This window comes from Sciurus carolinensis, chromosome 14 (assembly GCF_902686445.1).
Source record: "Sciurus carolinensis chromosome 14, mSciCar1.2, whole genome shotgun sequence".
Taxonomy (NCBI): domain Eukaryota; kingdom Metazoa; phylum Chordata; class Mammalia; order Rodentia; family Sciuridae; genus Sciurus; species Sciurus carolinensis.
Genome location: NC_062226.1, coordinates 55,363,542 through 55,381,552, shown reverse-complemented (window position 1 = coordinate 55,381,552; position 18,011 = coordinate 55,363,542). Strand labels below are relative to the sequence as shown.

Sequence of the window (18,011 nt, the reverse complement as noted above, 5' to 3'; positions counted from 1 at the left end):
GATTATTTAAAATGATTGCATACCTAATTGAATAAATATTAACATGTTAGAAATTTTCAAAAGCTGTTCTAATATGAATTTATTCTGAATCCATTCCCATGTAATCAGGGCTCAATAGTAATCAGTTTTTCAACTAAGGATATGTGAGCATCATAAACCAAAAATGTTACAGAAGTTACCCAGGAAGCTTTCAGCTGAGCAAGAGGATAATGATGGGGTTCAAGGACATGCTACACAAAATATGATACCCTGGTGTTTGAGAAAACCACCTTCCCATCACCCTTCTCCCCTAAAGCGGTTCATTAAGACTCTCATAAGAGATATGCCCTCCCCATGACCAGAGGAAAGGACAACCCTTATCTATGAAGACACAGGGACACAGAAGAAATCTGAACAGGCCTTGCTAAATCCCTCAGCAGTACTCAGGATTCCCATTCCTTTGGGTTTTCCTCTCCTTATAACAGCTCCCATGTCATAAAAATGGTAAGAAATGTGTATGCTTTCTTCTTGTTAACCCGTCCTTCGTTATGAGGACACAAATGGGTTCATGAAAGGTGTATTGCCCAGAAATGAGAAAATAGAGTGACAAGCTGCAAATCCACCACTGCCAGGCTGTGGCACCACAGGTGTGTACCTTTACATCAGGGCACCTTGGGTGTGTACCTTAACATTTTAACAAATGAGAAACTGAAATTCCCTCACTGCCTGCCTCACAACTTTGTGTTGAGAAGCAAACAGGTATTTGTGGAGTGAAAAGTATCATGAGGAGTGGCACATTAGGTAAGGCAATGTTATTTTCTGTGCAGACTAAATAGTTAAGTGCCACATGTAAATAATTGAAGTCTGAAGCCTCACACTACTTTGTAAGTGTCTTTTTCAGGCTGCTCCACAATGCTTATAAGTGCTTGTCTTTATTGGTGCATTAGAAGACCTATTGATTAAAAGGAAGAGTGGGAATTTTCATTGTTTTTTTTTTTTTTTTTAAAGAAGCTATGAAATTTGCAAACATTGATACTACAATGGAAACACTTCTAAATTATTTCTTATATTTCACCTCCATTTCTTCCTTTACACATATCTTTAACTTCTTCTCTGACCCTTTCCAGCTCAGAGACATGCACAAATTTCTTATTTAAAACAAATCCAGCAAGAAAGATAACTTTCCCTCAATCTTGCTTTCTCTCCTACCACACAAATTCTCTGTGTAGTTTTGATCTTAAATGTCCTCCTAAGGCCCACGTGTTAAAGGAGTGGTTCCCAGGGAGGTGCTGCCAGGAACAGGTGGAGCCTAATGGGAATCTTTAGGTAATTAAGGATGCCTTTTAAGGGGATTGTGAGATTCCAGTTCCCTCCTCACTCTCTTTTGCTGTCTGGCCATCAAGTGAGAAGTTTTGTTCCAACATATACTCCTAGCATGATATGCTGCCTTGCCACAAACCCAAAAGTAATGGAACCAACCAATCGTGAACCAAAACCTCCAAAAATGTGAGCTAAAATAAACCTTTTCTCTGTATAAGCTTATTATCTCAGGTATTTCTTATAGTAGCACAAAGCTGACTAACACATTCTCTTTTTTTCTTTTCTTTTTTTTTTTTTTTTTTTTTTTTTTTGCGGTGCTAGGGATTGAACCCAGGGCCTTGTGCTTGCAAGGCAAGCACTCTACCAACTGAGCTATCTCCCCAGCCTCACATTCTCCCTCTCCTTCTCTTCACAGGCAAGAGCTTCAGCTGCTACAGGCTGGCTCTGTCCCAACTTTCTAAATTCCCTCCAAGATAAAGGTCTTTGATGAACTGACTACAAAATGCAAAGGATGCTTTTCAGCCTAAATCAATGCAGAGTTCTTTCCAACACCTGGCTCTGCTGACAAGATTCCAGAACTCACACCTCCCGACAAATTCCTTACCAATTTGCCCATCCTATGGCAACTATCTCCGTAGCTCTTGCTTGATTCTCATTCCCTCAACAATCCTTCACTGTCTATGTTCTTGTAGTTCCTTCCTCCACCCAATCCCTTCTTTTTTGTTTTGTTTTCTCTTAATAGCATTTGCAGTCCATGACTTCAGCAACTACATACATGCTAAAAGAGTACTGGTCTATAGATCCAGCTCAGTGCTCCCTATGAATGTCATACCCTTACCCATTACTGCCTTAAATAATTTTTTATTTATTTTATTACACCTTTCAAACTCGGTGTTAACAATGGTGATACAGTAGTTACCTAGGAAACTATCAAAAAGATTGGAAGAAAATTATAAGAGAGAAAATTTTCTTTCTGGGGGAAAAATAAACAGATTTCCATGGGGACATATGGAATAAAAAAGCAATGTGGGAAATGAATGACTTAAAGACCTTTACAAATTACTGTCAACTCTTTTCCCACTCTTCAACCCCTTCCACAGATTAAGACAAATTACTGCCCAGGCACAGTGGTGAACAGCACAGTGGTGTACACATGTGATACTACTTGTGTACTACTTGGGAGGCTGAGGCAAGAGGATCACAAATTCAAGGATAGCCTGAGTAATACCTAGTAAGAATTTATCTCAAAATAAAAAGTGCTAGAGATGTAGCTTAGTGGTAGAGCACTTCCCTAGTGTGCTCAAGGCACTGGGTTCAATCCCCAATACTAGAGGGAAAAGAAAAAAAAGACAAATTGTCAAATCCATGTGTATAATGAACACACTGGTAAACACCTAAAATTTCAAATGCTAAGGATCTGCTCTATAATTTTAAAAGTTTAATAAACCTGGAAGAAAGGATGGAAAGTTCTTTCTCATGATACTAAAGCTGCTTTAAAGTTTCCTTAATAACTCATTAAGAAACAACCTGCATGTTGAAAGAGAGAGAATCTGTTGAATTAATTCTAGAATAGGTTGGAAAGAAACAGTAATGAGCAATTAAATATTATCTTATACAAAAATATCTGATGGAAAGGGAAAATGTTATGATATTTAAGTTTAAAAGGCAGATGATTTAACAGTAAATTTAATAAGATTCCAACTAAAAAAAATTTAATAACTCTATATAAGAAAAAAGTTATGATTGTGTATTTTATATTCCATTCTCTTCTGTGTGCTTCCTATAGTTTCTGAATTTTCTATAATAGACACATTTCTTAAAAATGTATTTTTAAACCAAGGTTATAAGAAAATGTTAAAAAGAAAAATAATTGTAAAGCAATATTCAGTAAAACATTTATAATAGTTAAATGTTAGTGCATGTAGTTAGCTAGATGAGCCAGAATAGAAGGAAGACAGAAAAAAGATTAGCAGGTGTAAAGAGTCTCTGACCAATGACTGACCCAAGGCACCAGTCTTCTACCAAATTCCAGAAAGAGGCCCAACACCATCTCCCATAGATTAATGAGCATACATCATGTTACCAAAGTCACTCATGCACCCCCACAAGCTGCTGTGAGGGTCATTTTACCATTATGTGACCTTCTATTGATGGCACAAAGCCAGAAAGGACAAAATGACCAATGTATAAAATTGAGGGTACATGCCCCCAATTTTAATAGAACTCAGCATATGGCTTCCCCAAAATGGGCAAAAAGTATACAAAGCACCAGTGCAAAAAAGTGTGGCCAAGGTTCACACCAATGAAAATTCCCAACCTCCTAACCTAATAAGAGGCCAAAATGTAATCATTTGCATTTCAGTCCCTAGCCGATTTGCCTGCCTACCCCAGGGTGCACCTCACTTTCTCTTGCCTATTGCTCACCTTATAATAAACCTACCATACACACCATCTGTCTCTGCCTCATTGTATACTTCTGCATCTACACCAGGATAACTGCCTAATCTTAGATAATTATACCCAAGGACTGAGAATAAACCACAACACTCCACAGTTAACTAACTCTCAACTTCTGCTAATGTTACAATTATATCAAGAAACACATGGTTATGAAAAGACTGGAATGAAATATACCAAAGTCTAGTAGTCTGTTATGGTGGCTGCAATTACAGTTGATGTTTTTCCTTTCCTCCATCATCCCTGATGTTTGGCAATGTGGTTATATTATTTTATAATAAAATAATCATTAAAAATTTTAAAGATTAAAAAAGACTCAAAAGGAAATTGTGCCCCCAAAAGTCTAATTTAGCTTTTTGGATTTTCTATAACACTGAGTCACTCAGCAGCTACACATCCTCTTCTCTAATTTGCAAAATGGCACTGTAATTGCCTAAGATCCTTCCAATCTCACTGGTTTGTTGAACACAAGGCACTTTGGGAATATCAGCATTATATTCTCTAAAGGTTGGACTATTTCTTCCCTGATCCCCCAAGAATGTGCACACACTCTTCTGACCTGCTCACATCTGATGTTCCAAGCTGTCGGGATGCCCGTTTTGTATCACATGATGCAAAGTGAAAGTTGCTTGTTGCCATATCTGAGTGAGGAGACCTGTTGATTTAAAAAGGCAAAGTGAGTTTTTTTATTTCTTTATCCTATGAGAAAAGTCTACAAGAATGCAAGTTCACAATGTAAGCCTTTCAATTATCTTGTACATATCACTTCCAGTCTCACCACTTTTCAAAAATCAAGTAACACAAATCTACTGTCATGCATTAAATATTCCAGAAATATGGCCCCAATAGACTGATCTTATATTTGAATTTATTCTAGTACACAAAAAATATACTAAAATCTCACAGCTTTCTACCCAAAGACAGCGCTGTATAATATATATAATCTTTTCCCAAGTAAATCTACTCATAACTTATTGTGAATAAACTGTCTAATTTCCTATTTTATATATACCATAGCAAGCCGAAGGAACATACAGGTGAAGACCAATCAGGTTTGAAAATCTTAAGCAACTTTATTGGTCCAGAGATACCCCACAAAAACAAGTAGAGGACAGGTCCACTCAGAGAAGGAAACTTTCAGAAAGTTTAAGAATAAGCCCTGCCCTAGAATGCCAATCTCTTTCAGCTTCCATTCATCTGACAGCACACATTCCATCGAGAAGGGCTACAGGTGCTGGGGATATAGCTCAGTTAGCAGAGTGCTTGCCTCCCCATGCACAAGGCCCTGGGTTCAATCCCCAGCACTATTTTTAAAAAAAAGAACTTAAAAAAGAAGAAGAAGAAGAAGAAGAACTACAGCCCTTAACAAAAGGGGCAGAACAAAGGGCTACTGACTGCACTAACTTTATGGAATTTCTTTTTAATTTTAAGATGTAAAATGCTCTCAATAAAGTGAAATATGATTATAACCCACCTTTCAACTTTCCAATGCCCTGTAATGTTTTACATTCAATATTCATCTCATCTGAGACATACAAATTCCCTAAATTTTACACATCAGTCAAGGATCTTCTTACAAGGGTAGCTATATGTGGGGTTGGGGGAGGGAAGAAAAATCCACAGAGGAGAGTAAATGTATTGGAGGCTTAGTCTCCAATACAAACACTTTTTACTAGGAGAAGAGAGGGAACACTTAAATAAGCACGACTGTAGAAAAGTGTTATGGTTTGGATCTGAACCGTCTCCCCAGGGTTCCTGCTTGTCTCCAAGGCAACAATGTTCAGAGGCAGTGTTTTAGGGAAGTGATTAGATCATAAGGGCTCTGACTTCATCGATGGATTAATCCATCAACAGATTCATAGCTGAATGGACTATTTGGAAGGTACAGAAAACTGTGGGAGGCCAAGGACTCCATTGAAGGGAATGGGTCCTTGGGGTATGCCCTTGTGGACTGTCTCTTGTCCTCAGCCCTTCTCTCTTTATCTCTCTCCTTCCTGGCCTCCATGAGGTGAGCTATGCTTGGTCGCACCCTTCCACCATGTTGTACTCCCTCACCACAGGCCTAGAGACAATGAGATAAGCTAACCATGAACTGAAACCTCTGCAACTGTGAACCAAAATAAACTCTCCTTTGTCTTCCACAGGTATCTTCTCACAGTGACAAGAAGCAAATGCAAGCGAAGGCCGTACTCTCATTGTGGTTTAGATATGTGGTATCCCCCAAAAGCTCATATGTCAGAAGTTACATGATCAGAATGAGAGTCATAACCTGATCAGTGAATTCATCCACTGATCCGGATTAACTGGATGGTAACTGCAGGCAGGTAGAACACTGGGAGTGTGCCTCTGGGTTACATTTTGTCCCTAGTGAACAGAGCTCTTTCTACTTCCTGGTTGCTATGTCCCGAGTTTCTTCCCTCCTCCCTGTGCTCCTACCATGATATTCTGCCTCACCGTGGGTCCAGAGCTCTGGATTCAGCTGACCACAGACTGAATTTTTAAACTGTGAGCCAAAATAAACTTTTCCCTCTTTAAGTTGTTCTTGTCAAGTCTTTTGGTCATAGTGACAAAAAGTTGATTAAAACAGTCTCTTTATAAGCAGGGATTGAAAAGATGACTATCTACCCTTTTAGACTATTTCCATCCATCTATTCTCTTGCAAACTCATTTATATGGGCTGGGAACACATAGTCTCTCATTTGCCTTTACCTTTAAAAATGAAATTCCCTCCAATGTTCACATTTTTAGTTAATTAAAACCATCACTCTCTAACATTTCTGTTTTGAGAGCATACTTAGAAAAATCTCCCCACTACAAAGATTATATAGCATAGCTTTACCTGTCCTATTACTTTTAAATATGTAATTTGTTTATTTACAAAATTTGAATATCTGGTTAAAAACAAAACAAAACAGTGCTGTATATTTTTTTCTTAATTTTCTGCCATTTTTCCCAAGATCATTTTTTAAATTACACATATTTCCCCAATGATTTGACATGCTAAATGTATAAAATACTAAATATCAGCATGAGTATGTTGTACCGGTTAATATTATATTTCAAAGTGTTAAAATAATTGGGAAGTCACTAGGTTCCACCACCTTGGGTTCTTACATAGGCAAACCAAAACCCAACTCCATATAAACAGTGAAAAGGAAACTTACACTTAACCAATCAACCAACCTCTAACTGGAGAATTTGCCAATCAACAACTCTTAACCAACTATCTAGGGACATTCCCCTCTAGCCAAGCACTCTGCCTTGCTTCTGTGAATACCTTGTAGAAGATTCTCCTCATACCCACTCAGTGGAGCGCTGAACTGCCTCTGCTGGATTTGCAAATCACAAATACTTAAACACATTAAAATTTTAATATACCTGTTTATCTTTTAACAAATGCTACAATTATTGCATCTTTACTGGCACAACAGACATGAATCTAGCAGAATGTAACAATTATTAAGAACATGTTAGATTTATTCATCTTTTCTGAGGTATTGAAGCTTAAATTAGATGCCTCCAGTCCTTTATACTTGTATCCATACTGAAATCTCAGAAATGCTAGTATTTCTAAAATTTATATAAATATCACAATAAGCATATCACACCTACAAAATGATTTTTATTCAAGGGCAGTATTTTTATTTTTTTCCTAGCTTTACTAGGGGAACTGTGTGTGTGTTCTATTATTTCACTTGCAAGCATGAATGGGGAGATGTCAGTGTTTCTGTCTGTATCTGTCTCTCCAAGGGCTGCTCAGAGGCAAAGTTCCAGTCGTAGGATCACCAGGTGGGGTTTCCTTCTCCCACAGCTGCATGACCCCTTGCTGCCAGCTTTCGTCTTTGGTTTTTTCCACTGCTTTGTCTTGGAAAGGTAATCAGGAGGCATTGCCTTCTCATACAGACATAAATGACACATGCACCACAGTGGAACCTTGCATCACTCACTCACAGGAAGAGCCCCCAGGAGAGTCAGGGAAGATGTATGGCTATGGGTGCTGAATGTGCCAGAATTCCTCCACCTCTCTCAGTCGCTGGGTGGACTTAGTTTTCATTCTTGCGTTCCTCAAACAGGACTCTCAACAAACAAGCGAAGTGCCAGGCATTTATCCTCACAGATGCACTGATGTACCACTACACCTGCTGCTCCGTCAGGTGCACCTGGATGGACCACTCACTTTCAGCACATTGAGTGTTTTTAGATACAGACCTAACTCATTCATTTAAACTACTGTCTGGTATTTCATCAAGAACCTATTTTCTCATTTTATTTTTTGCAAGAAATGTTTCTTATTTTTATAAGAAATATTCAGATAGAGAAAATAAAGAACATGCAGTATATGTGTACAGTATTTGTGTACAGTGTGAGCTAAGTTTAACTGCCCTCCAGATGGATAATTAATAACTCATCCTTCAGGTTCATGTTAACTGGAAAGAAGACAAAAGTCAGACTGCATGTCCTCTCAAGGAGCACTGCCTGACAGGTTCACCCAAGGAATATTTGTTCTCTAAGGGATTTATTTACCTTTGTTTGACTTGCTATTTACATTAAGACTTATACTCCGTAAAATGAGATAGATATTTTTGGTCTGGTAGACATGCAAACAATCTCTGTCTGAGGGGGTTATCATTTTATTGCTGTGCAGAAGACAAACCAATTTTGTATCTAATAAATCTCAATCTGACATTTTTTCTTCAGATCCCCAAATGTTCTTGGAACAATTTCACATTCTTGATCATTTCCTCATTGATATATAGATCTTTCCATGTGTTGATTTTGTAATTATTTTCCCTTGACACACACTGTTATACTGCAATCGTTAACACAAAGCAAGTTACCATGTATATGCAAGTCTGTTTCTGTATATTCTTTTATTCACACACATACCTGCCTCCCTCTGCACCAGTTTTCCTTATCATGGTTCTCTGATAACTGTAAGTCAATGGGAACAAGTCCTCTACTTTACTACATAGGCTTTTTGGAGGGATGAGACTGTTATTATAAAACTTCATTTATTTTAGTTGTTTACTTTTTTGTTTCTGTTTTTTATTATTTTTTCATAGCTTCATTCTTATTTATGAATTTTAGAATCAGTGACTGTAAGACTTCATTACATTATTGGGGAAGACTGCAGAGAATTGCTCTTTACAATACTGCTTCTTCATATTAATATCAACACATATTGCTGTGATTTGAACATGGTTTGAGGTCCCCTGTGATTAAAGGCTTGGTCCCCAAGATAGTACTGTTGAAAGTTGGTAGAATCTTTGGGAGATGAGACCTAGTGGGAGATCCTTAGGTCACTGGGGACATGAAATATTCAACTACAACCCTGTAGGTTCTCACAAGACCACTGTTATAAAAGGAGAAAGCCTAGTCTGGTGGTCCTCTTTCTCTCTGCTCCTGTCAAGATGTGACTGCTCAATCCTTCAGGAGCTCCCACCAAGATGTGCTACCCATATGCTGCCCTCACCACAGGTCAAACCAATGGGCCCTCACCCCATTTGATCTTGGACTTTAAATCTATACAACTATAAACTAAAAAAAACTTTCATTTGACTCAGTTACTTTGTTGAAGTAACATAAAGCTGACTAATACATTTATTCAAGTCTTATTTGCTGGTTAAAGGTTTTCAGTATATGCACATTGCACTGAAGGCCATCTATCCTTGCAAAATAGTCATGTTGGAGCCTTATATTGCTCTAATTTTAGAATCTATATCACCAAAGTAAGCATAGTCATTAAAAATTTAACTGAACAAAATACTTGTTTGTTCCACTCCTGAGTATAACCTGGATATTACACTTATATGTTAGAAAAAAAATGTATTTTTAGCTAGAGAAAAACAGTATTATTTGGTTGATGGAGGCTAAAGAAAGTAACATGACATATTACAATTACAAATGTTATTACTGGAAAATATGCCCTTGTTTCTGTTTTTGGTACCAGGGATTGACCCCAGGGATGCTTAACCACTGAGCCACATTCCAGGAACTTTTTTATGAGACAGGTTCTCATCAAGTTGTTTAGGGCCTCACTAAATTGCTGAGGCTGGCTCTGAACTTGCAATCCTCCTGCCTCGGCCTCCAGAGTCATTGGGATTACAGGCATGGCATATGCCATCACACCCACACTGGAAAATATGCTCTTATTTAACTACTCTTCTTTTTAAAAAAAGTTTGAACAGGTTGAGATAAAATTCACATTTAAAGTATACAATCAGTATGCTTTTCTTAATATAGTCACATAAGTTTGCATCTATCACAATATAATTTTACACTCTGTCCCCAAATGTATCCATCCATTAGCAATCACTCTCCACTTTTCCTACTACCTCTAGTCCTAAACCAAACACTAAACAATTTTCTCATCTATAGATTTGTATTTTCTGGACATTTCATATTAAAGAAATCATACAATATATGGTCTTTCATGATTGGTTTCTTTCACTTGGCATGTTTTCAAGTTAATTCATGTTATAGCATATAACAATACATCATCCCTTTTTGGGGGGGTAGGGGCACTGGGGATTGAACTCAGGGGCACTCAACCACTGAGCCACATCCCCAGCCCTATTTTGTATTTTATTTAGAGACAGGGTCTCACTGAGATGCTTAGCACCTCACTTTTGCTGAGGCTGGCTTTTAACTTTTGTCTCAGCCTTCCCAGCCTCTGGGATTACAGGCATGCCCTACCACACCCAGCTACATCGTCCCTTTTTATTACCAAACAAATCCCATTACCAAACAATATCCCATTGTTTAGATACATCACATTTTGCTTATCACTCCCTTTGTTGATATGTGGATTATCTCCATTTTTTTGATCTCATGAATTACAAGTTCTTGTATGAACATAGAATCATTATGTCATATGGTAACTCTGTCTGAAACTCTGAAGAACTGTCAAGACTGTTTTCCAATGGGGTTATGTGATTTCATATTCCCACCAATGATGTATGAAATTTCCAATTTCTTCACATCTTGGCAAATGCTTGTTATTGTCCATGTTAGTGGCTATGGTGATATTTCATTGTGGTTTTAACTTGCATTTGCCTGATGACTAATAATTCTAAGAATCTTTTCAGGCACTTATTAGGCATTTGCATATCTTGTTTGGAGAAATACCTATTCAGACACTCTTCCCATTTTTAATTAGATTATTTGTCTTTTTATTATTGATTTAAAAACTGCTCTAATTTTCAATTGCTAGTGTTTTAGTCAGCTTTATCGATGCTGTGACTAGAAGATCCCAGCCAGAACAATTGCAGAGGAGGGAAAATTTATTTGAGGGCTCACAGTTTCAAGGTCTAAGTCCACAGAAGGCCGGCTCCATTCCTTGGGGCTCAAGGTGAGGCAGAATATCATGGGGGAAGAGTGTGGCAGAGGGAAGCAGCTCACATGAGATCAGAAAGCAGAGAGACTCCACTCACCAGATACAAATATATACCCCCAAAGTCACACTCCAATTCCCACCTCCCCCAGCCACACCCTACCCCCATCAGGGGATTAATTCACTGATTGGGTTAAGACTCTCGTAACCCAATCATTTCTTCTCTGAACCTTCATGCACTGTCTTTCACATGAGTTTTTGAAGGACACCTCACATCTAAACCATAACAACTAGGTAGAACTATTTTCAAATGAAAAGACCACAGTTATCTTACACGTTTTCTCTCAATCAAACCATAATTAGCAATACCAAATGAAAGTTAGTTTCCCCCCCAAATCCAACACAACATGTCATATTCCTGCACAAGGAGATAAAAGCTAGCCCATTTAAAAAAAGAAAAAAAGAAAAAAATTTTCAAAAAAATTAATAGAAATATACTTAATGTTCAGCAAACTTTTTCATCAAAGTTAAAATTTCTTCCTAGGGGAAAAGAGGAATTCATGTAAATAGGCCAAGTGACCTACCCTGGGTCACCATTTACATATTTCACAGTCTGGTATCCTCTGGAGTAGGAAATACAGGACTCTGAAACACTCCTGGAAATCTATTGCTTACTATTAATGACCATATGAACAGCTTCTCTTTCTTATTAAAGAAAACTGCTCACCAACCCCAAACTCTGCCCAGTGAATGATCCCTTCAAATGGCAATTCTCATGGCCAGTGGTCAGAAGGGACAGGTAATGCTGTTGATGAGAAAGTAAGAACAGTGCAGAATTCAACAGATGACCTGCCAAATGCTATTTTATTGTCACCCTTAATGTCATTTGACTGGCCTGTCACCAATGCTATCAGAATCAAAAAGAATGTATTTCAACTTTTTCTCTCTGCTCTGAGGCAGACCCTTTAGAAGGAATAACTAAACGTTGAGAACAAAGGGAAATATAAATATATTCATTATTCTATTAAATAAGAAATTGGCAAATTGATAAACTAGATAATCTTCCCCTAAGTAACCTATGGTTGACATACTACAAAGCTTTCCTCAATCAAAACTATAAACCTTAATATAACCTGCAGGGGTTCAGGGAATTGAAATCCACTGTATTTGGCTTATGTCTTTTCAGATTTTCAAAAATGATCATGTACTGTTCACTCAGGTTTTTTTTTTAATATTTTTTGTTTTAGTTGTAGGTGGATACAATACCTTTATTTTATTTTATTTATTTATTTATTGTTTTTGGTGCTGAGGATCGAACCCAGGGCCTCATGCATGCTAGGCGAGTACTCTACCACTGAGCCACAACCCCAGGCTCAGGTTTGTTTGTTTGTTTTTAAGTTAAGTATATATTTTGAGCAATTTAAAATTCATGAAAGGAATATTTGAATATTAATTTAAGAAACTACCTTCTTATCATTTTCTATATCACACATAGCTCAAAATGGTTCTTCTAAAAATATATAAGAACAGTGTAATTTATTATTTTTAGTCCTTTACACATGAAGAAGTCAGAATACATCACTATTCAATGTGTTTCTAAAGTTATTTCAGAAATTTTCTAAATTTTCATTACTTTGAAAAGTCAGAATTTAAATGTTATGGTTTTCTAATTTCTCCTATTCTATTTCCTACATTGGTAACGCTTCAATGGTATTTTAAGTTTTAAACTAAAAAATAGCTCTATTATCATATTCTTGAATTGTTCTCAAAATTATTACTTTATATATATTTACCATCTCAACCAGGTCTTGAATGTATTTACCTTTGCTGAAAATTAACTATGATTTATTCCTTATTGAAGGAACTGCACTCACAGGAAGCTAAGAGATGGCAATCAGCAGGCACCATCATGAGTTCTCTAAAATCAGCCTCATTTGCCAACTCTGGAGATCAGAAAAATGTAGTACATGGAACCTGTGTGAGTATCAGAAGGTATCTGTCAAGTGTCCCAAAGCCCTGTATGAAAGAAAGGGAATGACAGAGCCATACAAACACAGTCCCCCTCATCCATGTTAGACACTCCAAGACCCCCCAGTTGATGCTTGAAACTGAGCCCTATATGTGGGTTTCCTATACATATATAACTATGCTAAAGTTTAATTTATAAATTAACCACAGTAAGAAATTAACAACTATAATAAAATAGAATAATTTTTAACAATATATTTTAATAAAGTTCACATAAATATTCTCTCTACATATGTATATGTATATACATATATGTATTTATATCAATGCACATACATACAGATAAATTCCTCTCTCTACTCCAGTACTATTTTCAAATCACAGTAGAATGCAGGTAATTGAAACCACAGGAAAGGAAACCACAGATAAGTGAGGACTACTGTAGGTAGACCCATAACAGTTTGGACAGCTTTGCTCAAAAGGTTCTTCCCTTTATCCTGTTTTACATTTTTATTAGTAACAGGGATTAAAATAGAGAAAATAAGATAAGCCACTCTGCAGAAACCAATAAAGCTAGGAAAGACAGCAGTAAATGAACCCTAACCTAAAAAAAGAATGGTCTAAATGGGTTGGTTATGTTTAATAGATTAGAATTTAATTTTCATTCATAAACATTTCAGAGTCCCATATTCCAAGCATTGTACCAAGTGTTAAGACATATAAAATCATCCTGCCTCTGCTCTCAAAGATGTTATCTTGAGTGAGAACAGATCATAAATTCCTGAATTTGAATCAAAAGATCCAAATGAATAAAAGCAGGATAAAAAGGATGTGACTTAGCCCCTTTAAGAGATGTGAAAGTTGTGAATTACTTAAAAGTGAACTGATGAACACAACAGAATGTTAACTCTGATGCAATTTATGCAGTATTATTAGAATTGCAGTATCTAGAGTAAGGAAAGTATGTCCTAGTGATGGTTTGTCCTAATTTTCTTTTAATTAGCTTTTTTTTTTAATAATCATCTCTTTATCAGAATACAAACTTCTTGAAGGTAATATTGTATCACAGCATCTAGCACGATGCCTTCCTTCGAAGTGGAAACCTTCAATAACATCCTGCTGACTAACTGTATAAATGAACAAAGAAGCAACTGAAGGACAGCACCACTCTCCTTTAGTCAAAATAGCCATATTTGGCCTACCAGAGGTCCTAGACACACTGGGAAATGCAAGAAAAAAGAGTTGGAAGAAAGCAAAGGAAAGAATATAAAATCTCCCTTGTTCACTTGGAAGATTCCAGTTCATTCTTCTAAACCACCTTGTCTGGAGCTTCATCCATTCTCAAATGACAAAGAAAAAATACGTAATAGTTATATGGACAGATGATAAAACAAATATGACCAAATGTCAAAACTGGATTAAGCCAGGCAGGGTGGCCACACCTGTAATCCCAGTGGCTTTGGAATCTGAAGCAGGAGGATCGTGAGTTCAAAGTCAGTCTCAGCAAAAGCGAGGTGCTAAACAACTCAGTGAGACCCTGTCTCTAAATAAAATACAAAATAAGTCTGGGGATGTGGTTCAGTGGTCAAATGCCCCTGAGTTCAATCCTCGGTACCCAAAAAAAAAAAAAAAGAAAAACCTGGATTAAGTGTATTCAGATATTCTCTGTATTATTCTTACATGTTTTCTTATATTGGGAATTATCACTGTTATGGTTTAGATATTAGGTGTCCCAAGGGCTCCTGAATGAGGCAATGCATAGAGTTGAAATAACTGGTTATAAGAGCCTTAATTTAATCAATACATTAATCCTCTGATAGGGATGAACTAGGTAGTAACTGTAGGCAGGTAGAGTACAGCTGGAGGAGGTGGGTTAGTGGGGGCATGACCTGGGGGTTTATATTTTGTCCCTAGTGAGTGGAATCAATCTCTCTCTCTCTCTCTCTCTCTCTCTCTCTCTCTCTCTCTTTCTCTCTCTCTCTCTCCTTCCTGGTGCCATGTTCTGAACCACTTTCCTCCCCTACACTCTTCCACAGGATGTTTTGCCTCACCTTAGGCGCCAAAGAATGGAGTAGGCCATCCATGTACTAGGACCTCTGAAACCATGAGCCCCAAAATAAACTTTTCCTCCACAAAAATAAATTTTTGTCAGTTCTTTTGGTCACAGTAGCAAAAAAGCTGACTAAAACAATCATAAAATAAGATTTTTTTTTAAAAGATACCTTAGTGGCAAAGGACAGAGTCAGGAACAAATGAAGAGTGACCAGTAGATCTCAGTCACCTGTGGCCCAACCAACACCAAAGGAGAATGCAAAGCCCTCAGGTCATGGGCGTACCGGCCAGCAGTCAGAGTCAGTGAGAAGAAAGGTCAATGCAAAGACCACAGGAGGAGGCCCTGGACCAGACAGAACCTCCCATCCTGGAGCACCATTCCACACCACTTTTTCCTCTACTCAGCGTCGTCTTGGAAGGAGAGGTGGGGAAATCCTTTGAGAAGAAAGATATAGGCCTGGTGCAAAATTCATATTTTTACTTCACTGGGCATTTACCACCTCCCTCTCTCTAAAAAATCTGAGCCACTCAAAAAGAGACTAAAATATAAACAGATGTAACATTTAATTGACAACTTAACAAGTTAATTTTTTTCTGTCCTCAATGGGGTGACAGTTTTAGAGCAAAGTCAGAACAGTTAAAAAGAATAAAAATTCATTTTCCTATAAATATAAACCATTTTCACACCCTACTTACTAAGAAAATGGAAGGTAGGAATTGCTACTTCTTTTGAAAAAAGAAACAATCCCCAACTGATGCCATTTTCCTTGCCCATAGTCACAGCAAAGCACCAACAGAGTAGGAAACTTAAAACCAGAGCAATGTCTGTAGAGACATGTTTAAGTAGCCCTAAGATGGCAGCTGGCGTTGGACCAAGAGGTGGTGCATAATCAGTGTTAATACGGTGTGATCTCTCATGACCTTTTGCCTGATTGGTTAATGTCTCCTCTGTGCTAGTGGTCAACAGATGTTCCTCATTCTTTCTTGATTGGTACTGTGGTGCATGCTCCAACCGTGCTACTTAATCCTAAGCTGATTGGCTGCCTTAGTGTATATGAGACATTCTCTTCACCTGGGAGAAGATCGCAGGACGGAGGACTAAGGACACAACTCTAGGTCGCAGGCCACATGCTGCACACCGTACCCCGCACCTCCAAGAAGCGACCCACCTCTAAGAAGCAGCACCTCTGAAAGCATAGCCTCTCTCTAATAAGCGTAGCCTCTCTGAAAGCATAGTACCTCTAAGCAAAGCCTCTCTTCCTCTAAACAAAGCCTCTCTTCCTCTAAGCAAGCCTCTCTTCCTCTATAAACTAGCAAACAAGTAAGCAAGCAAGAAAGCAGCCCAGAAAAAGATAAGTAGTTCATTCCCAGTCCACCTCCGATTCCTTCCCATGGGATTGTTGCTGCGGGCGGCAACAAATGTCTTTTCAAATTCTTTCCTTAGGCAAAGTAAATCATAGTCCCTCACATTATTGAAAACAAACAACAATGGAATGTTAGATTGGCAAGAGATATCCACAGCTCCTGTTTCATTTTCTTGGTTCTCTTTGCTGATCTTTTTTAAAATGAAAAACCAAAGCAAAAGAGAAAAAAAAGAAAGAATCCCTTCCTATTGCAGGACTCTCTCACTTCTTATAGAAACCTTCTCACCTGATCTAAGACTTATCCTTTTTCACTATGAAACTGCAATGTGACTCAGGAGAATGTGGGTTGGGACACGAGGCAGAACTCAGGATTGCTACCCTAGGTGTGCCACCACTTTTAAGCAGCATGACTTTGGATCATCTCTTCACCCCTAGGAGCCTCAGTGTCCCCAGTTGCAGAAGCACAGGAGACATGACAATCCCTGCCATGCCCACCTCACAAAGATGTTATGTGGAAGAAATACTTTCCATTTTGTAAAAATCACTTTTTAATCTCAAACCTCACATAAATGTAATGTTATTAGGTGATGTTATTAGTAGAGTTAAGTGATGAGAGCCAAGAACTTCCCATTGACAGACCATGACATTACCGATGTTCAGCAGTTCTGCTTAAGGTTTCCAGTAGTCTTGGGTTTGAGACTAGGAAAGGAGCATTTTGCCAATTTCATCATGTCCCTAGGGATACAGAGCAAATGCAGTTTCCTTCATTGTGACACTGAAGGGAAAGAAGTTATTTATCATTTTTTAAAAAAGCATCACAACCTAAAGCAAAGAATAACAAGGAAAAAAAATTTTATACGGCAAAAGCAAGTTTTCCTTTCATTTGCCTCATGATCCATGAGGGGAAGAAAAAATAAGGGCCGTCCAAAAGTTATTGTGTCAAAATAGGTAGTTTGTCTCCCCTCTGGGTTCTTGTGGTTGGAGTTTACAACTCATCACAATATGATTACTGATCTTTTGTGTTTGGGTATGTGTGTATGTGTGTGCACACGCACAAGTGCAGTATTATGGACTGATCCCAAGAGTGCTCCACCACTGATCTACATCCCCAACCCTTATTTTTTTTACTTTGAGACATGGTATCACTCAGTTGCCCAGGATGGCCTTAAACTTGCAGTCCTCCTGCCTCAGCTTCCTGAGTAGCCATGCAGTGCCCAACACATGGGTCTACTTTTTACTTGTGATAAGAAGATTACGAACTTCTTAAGGACAGAAATAATCTTGGTCCAGAGATGCTCAGTGTTTGATAAATGAGTTACCTTTTTGTTGATTCTATTTGCACCTTTGAACCAAATAGTATTCTTACATTTTAAGTGGCATTTTGTATCATATGTGTAGATCACAGAAAACACTCATGAAAAAATTATCACAGAGACCTCCAGGCACAAACAAGCAGCTTTCAGTAAATATAAAGGCTTTCCCCACAAACATCCATTAGGAGAAACAAATGAAACCAAATAAGAAGCATATAAATACTC

The 18,011-nt window shown here is 37.8% G+C and overlaps 1 protein-coding gene across 1 annotated transcript in view; it reads right to left on the bottom strand.

Annotated features, from left to right (window-relative positions):
- Nucleotides 1-18,011, bottom strand: part of Ttc39b (tetratricopeptide repeat domain 39B) — a 151,420-nt gene that overhangs the window by 50,228 nt on the left and 83,181 nt on the right. Inside the window, 1 exon segment of the mRNA XM_047524665.1 lies at nt 4,316-4,411. Coding sequence (XP_047380621.1) covers nt 4,316-4,411 — 96 coding nt within the window.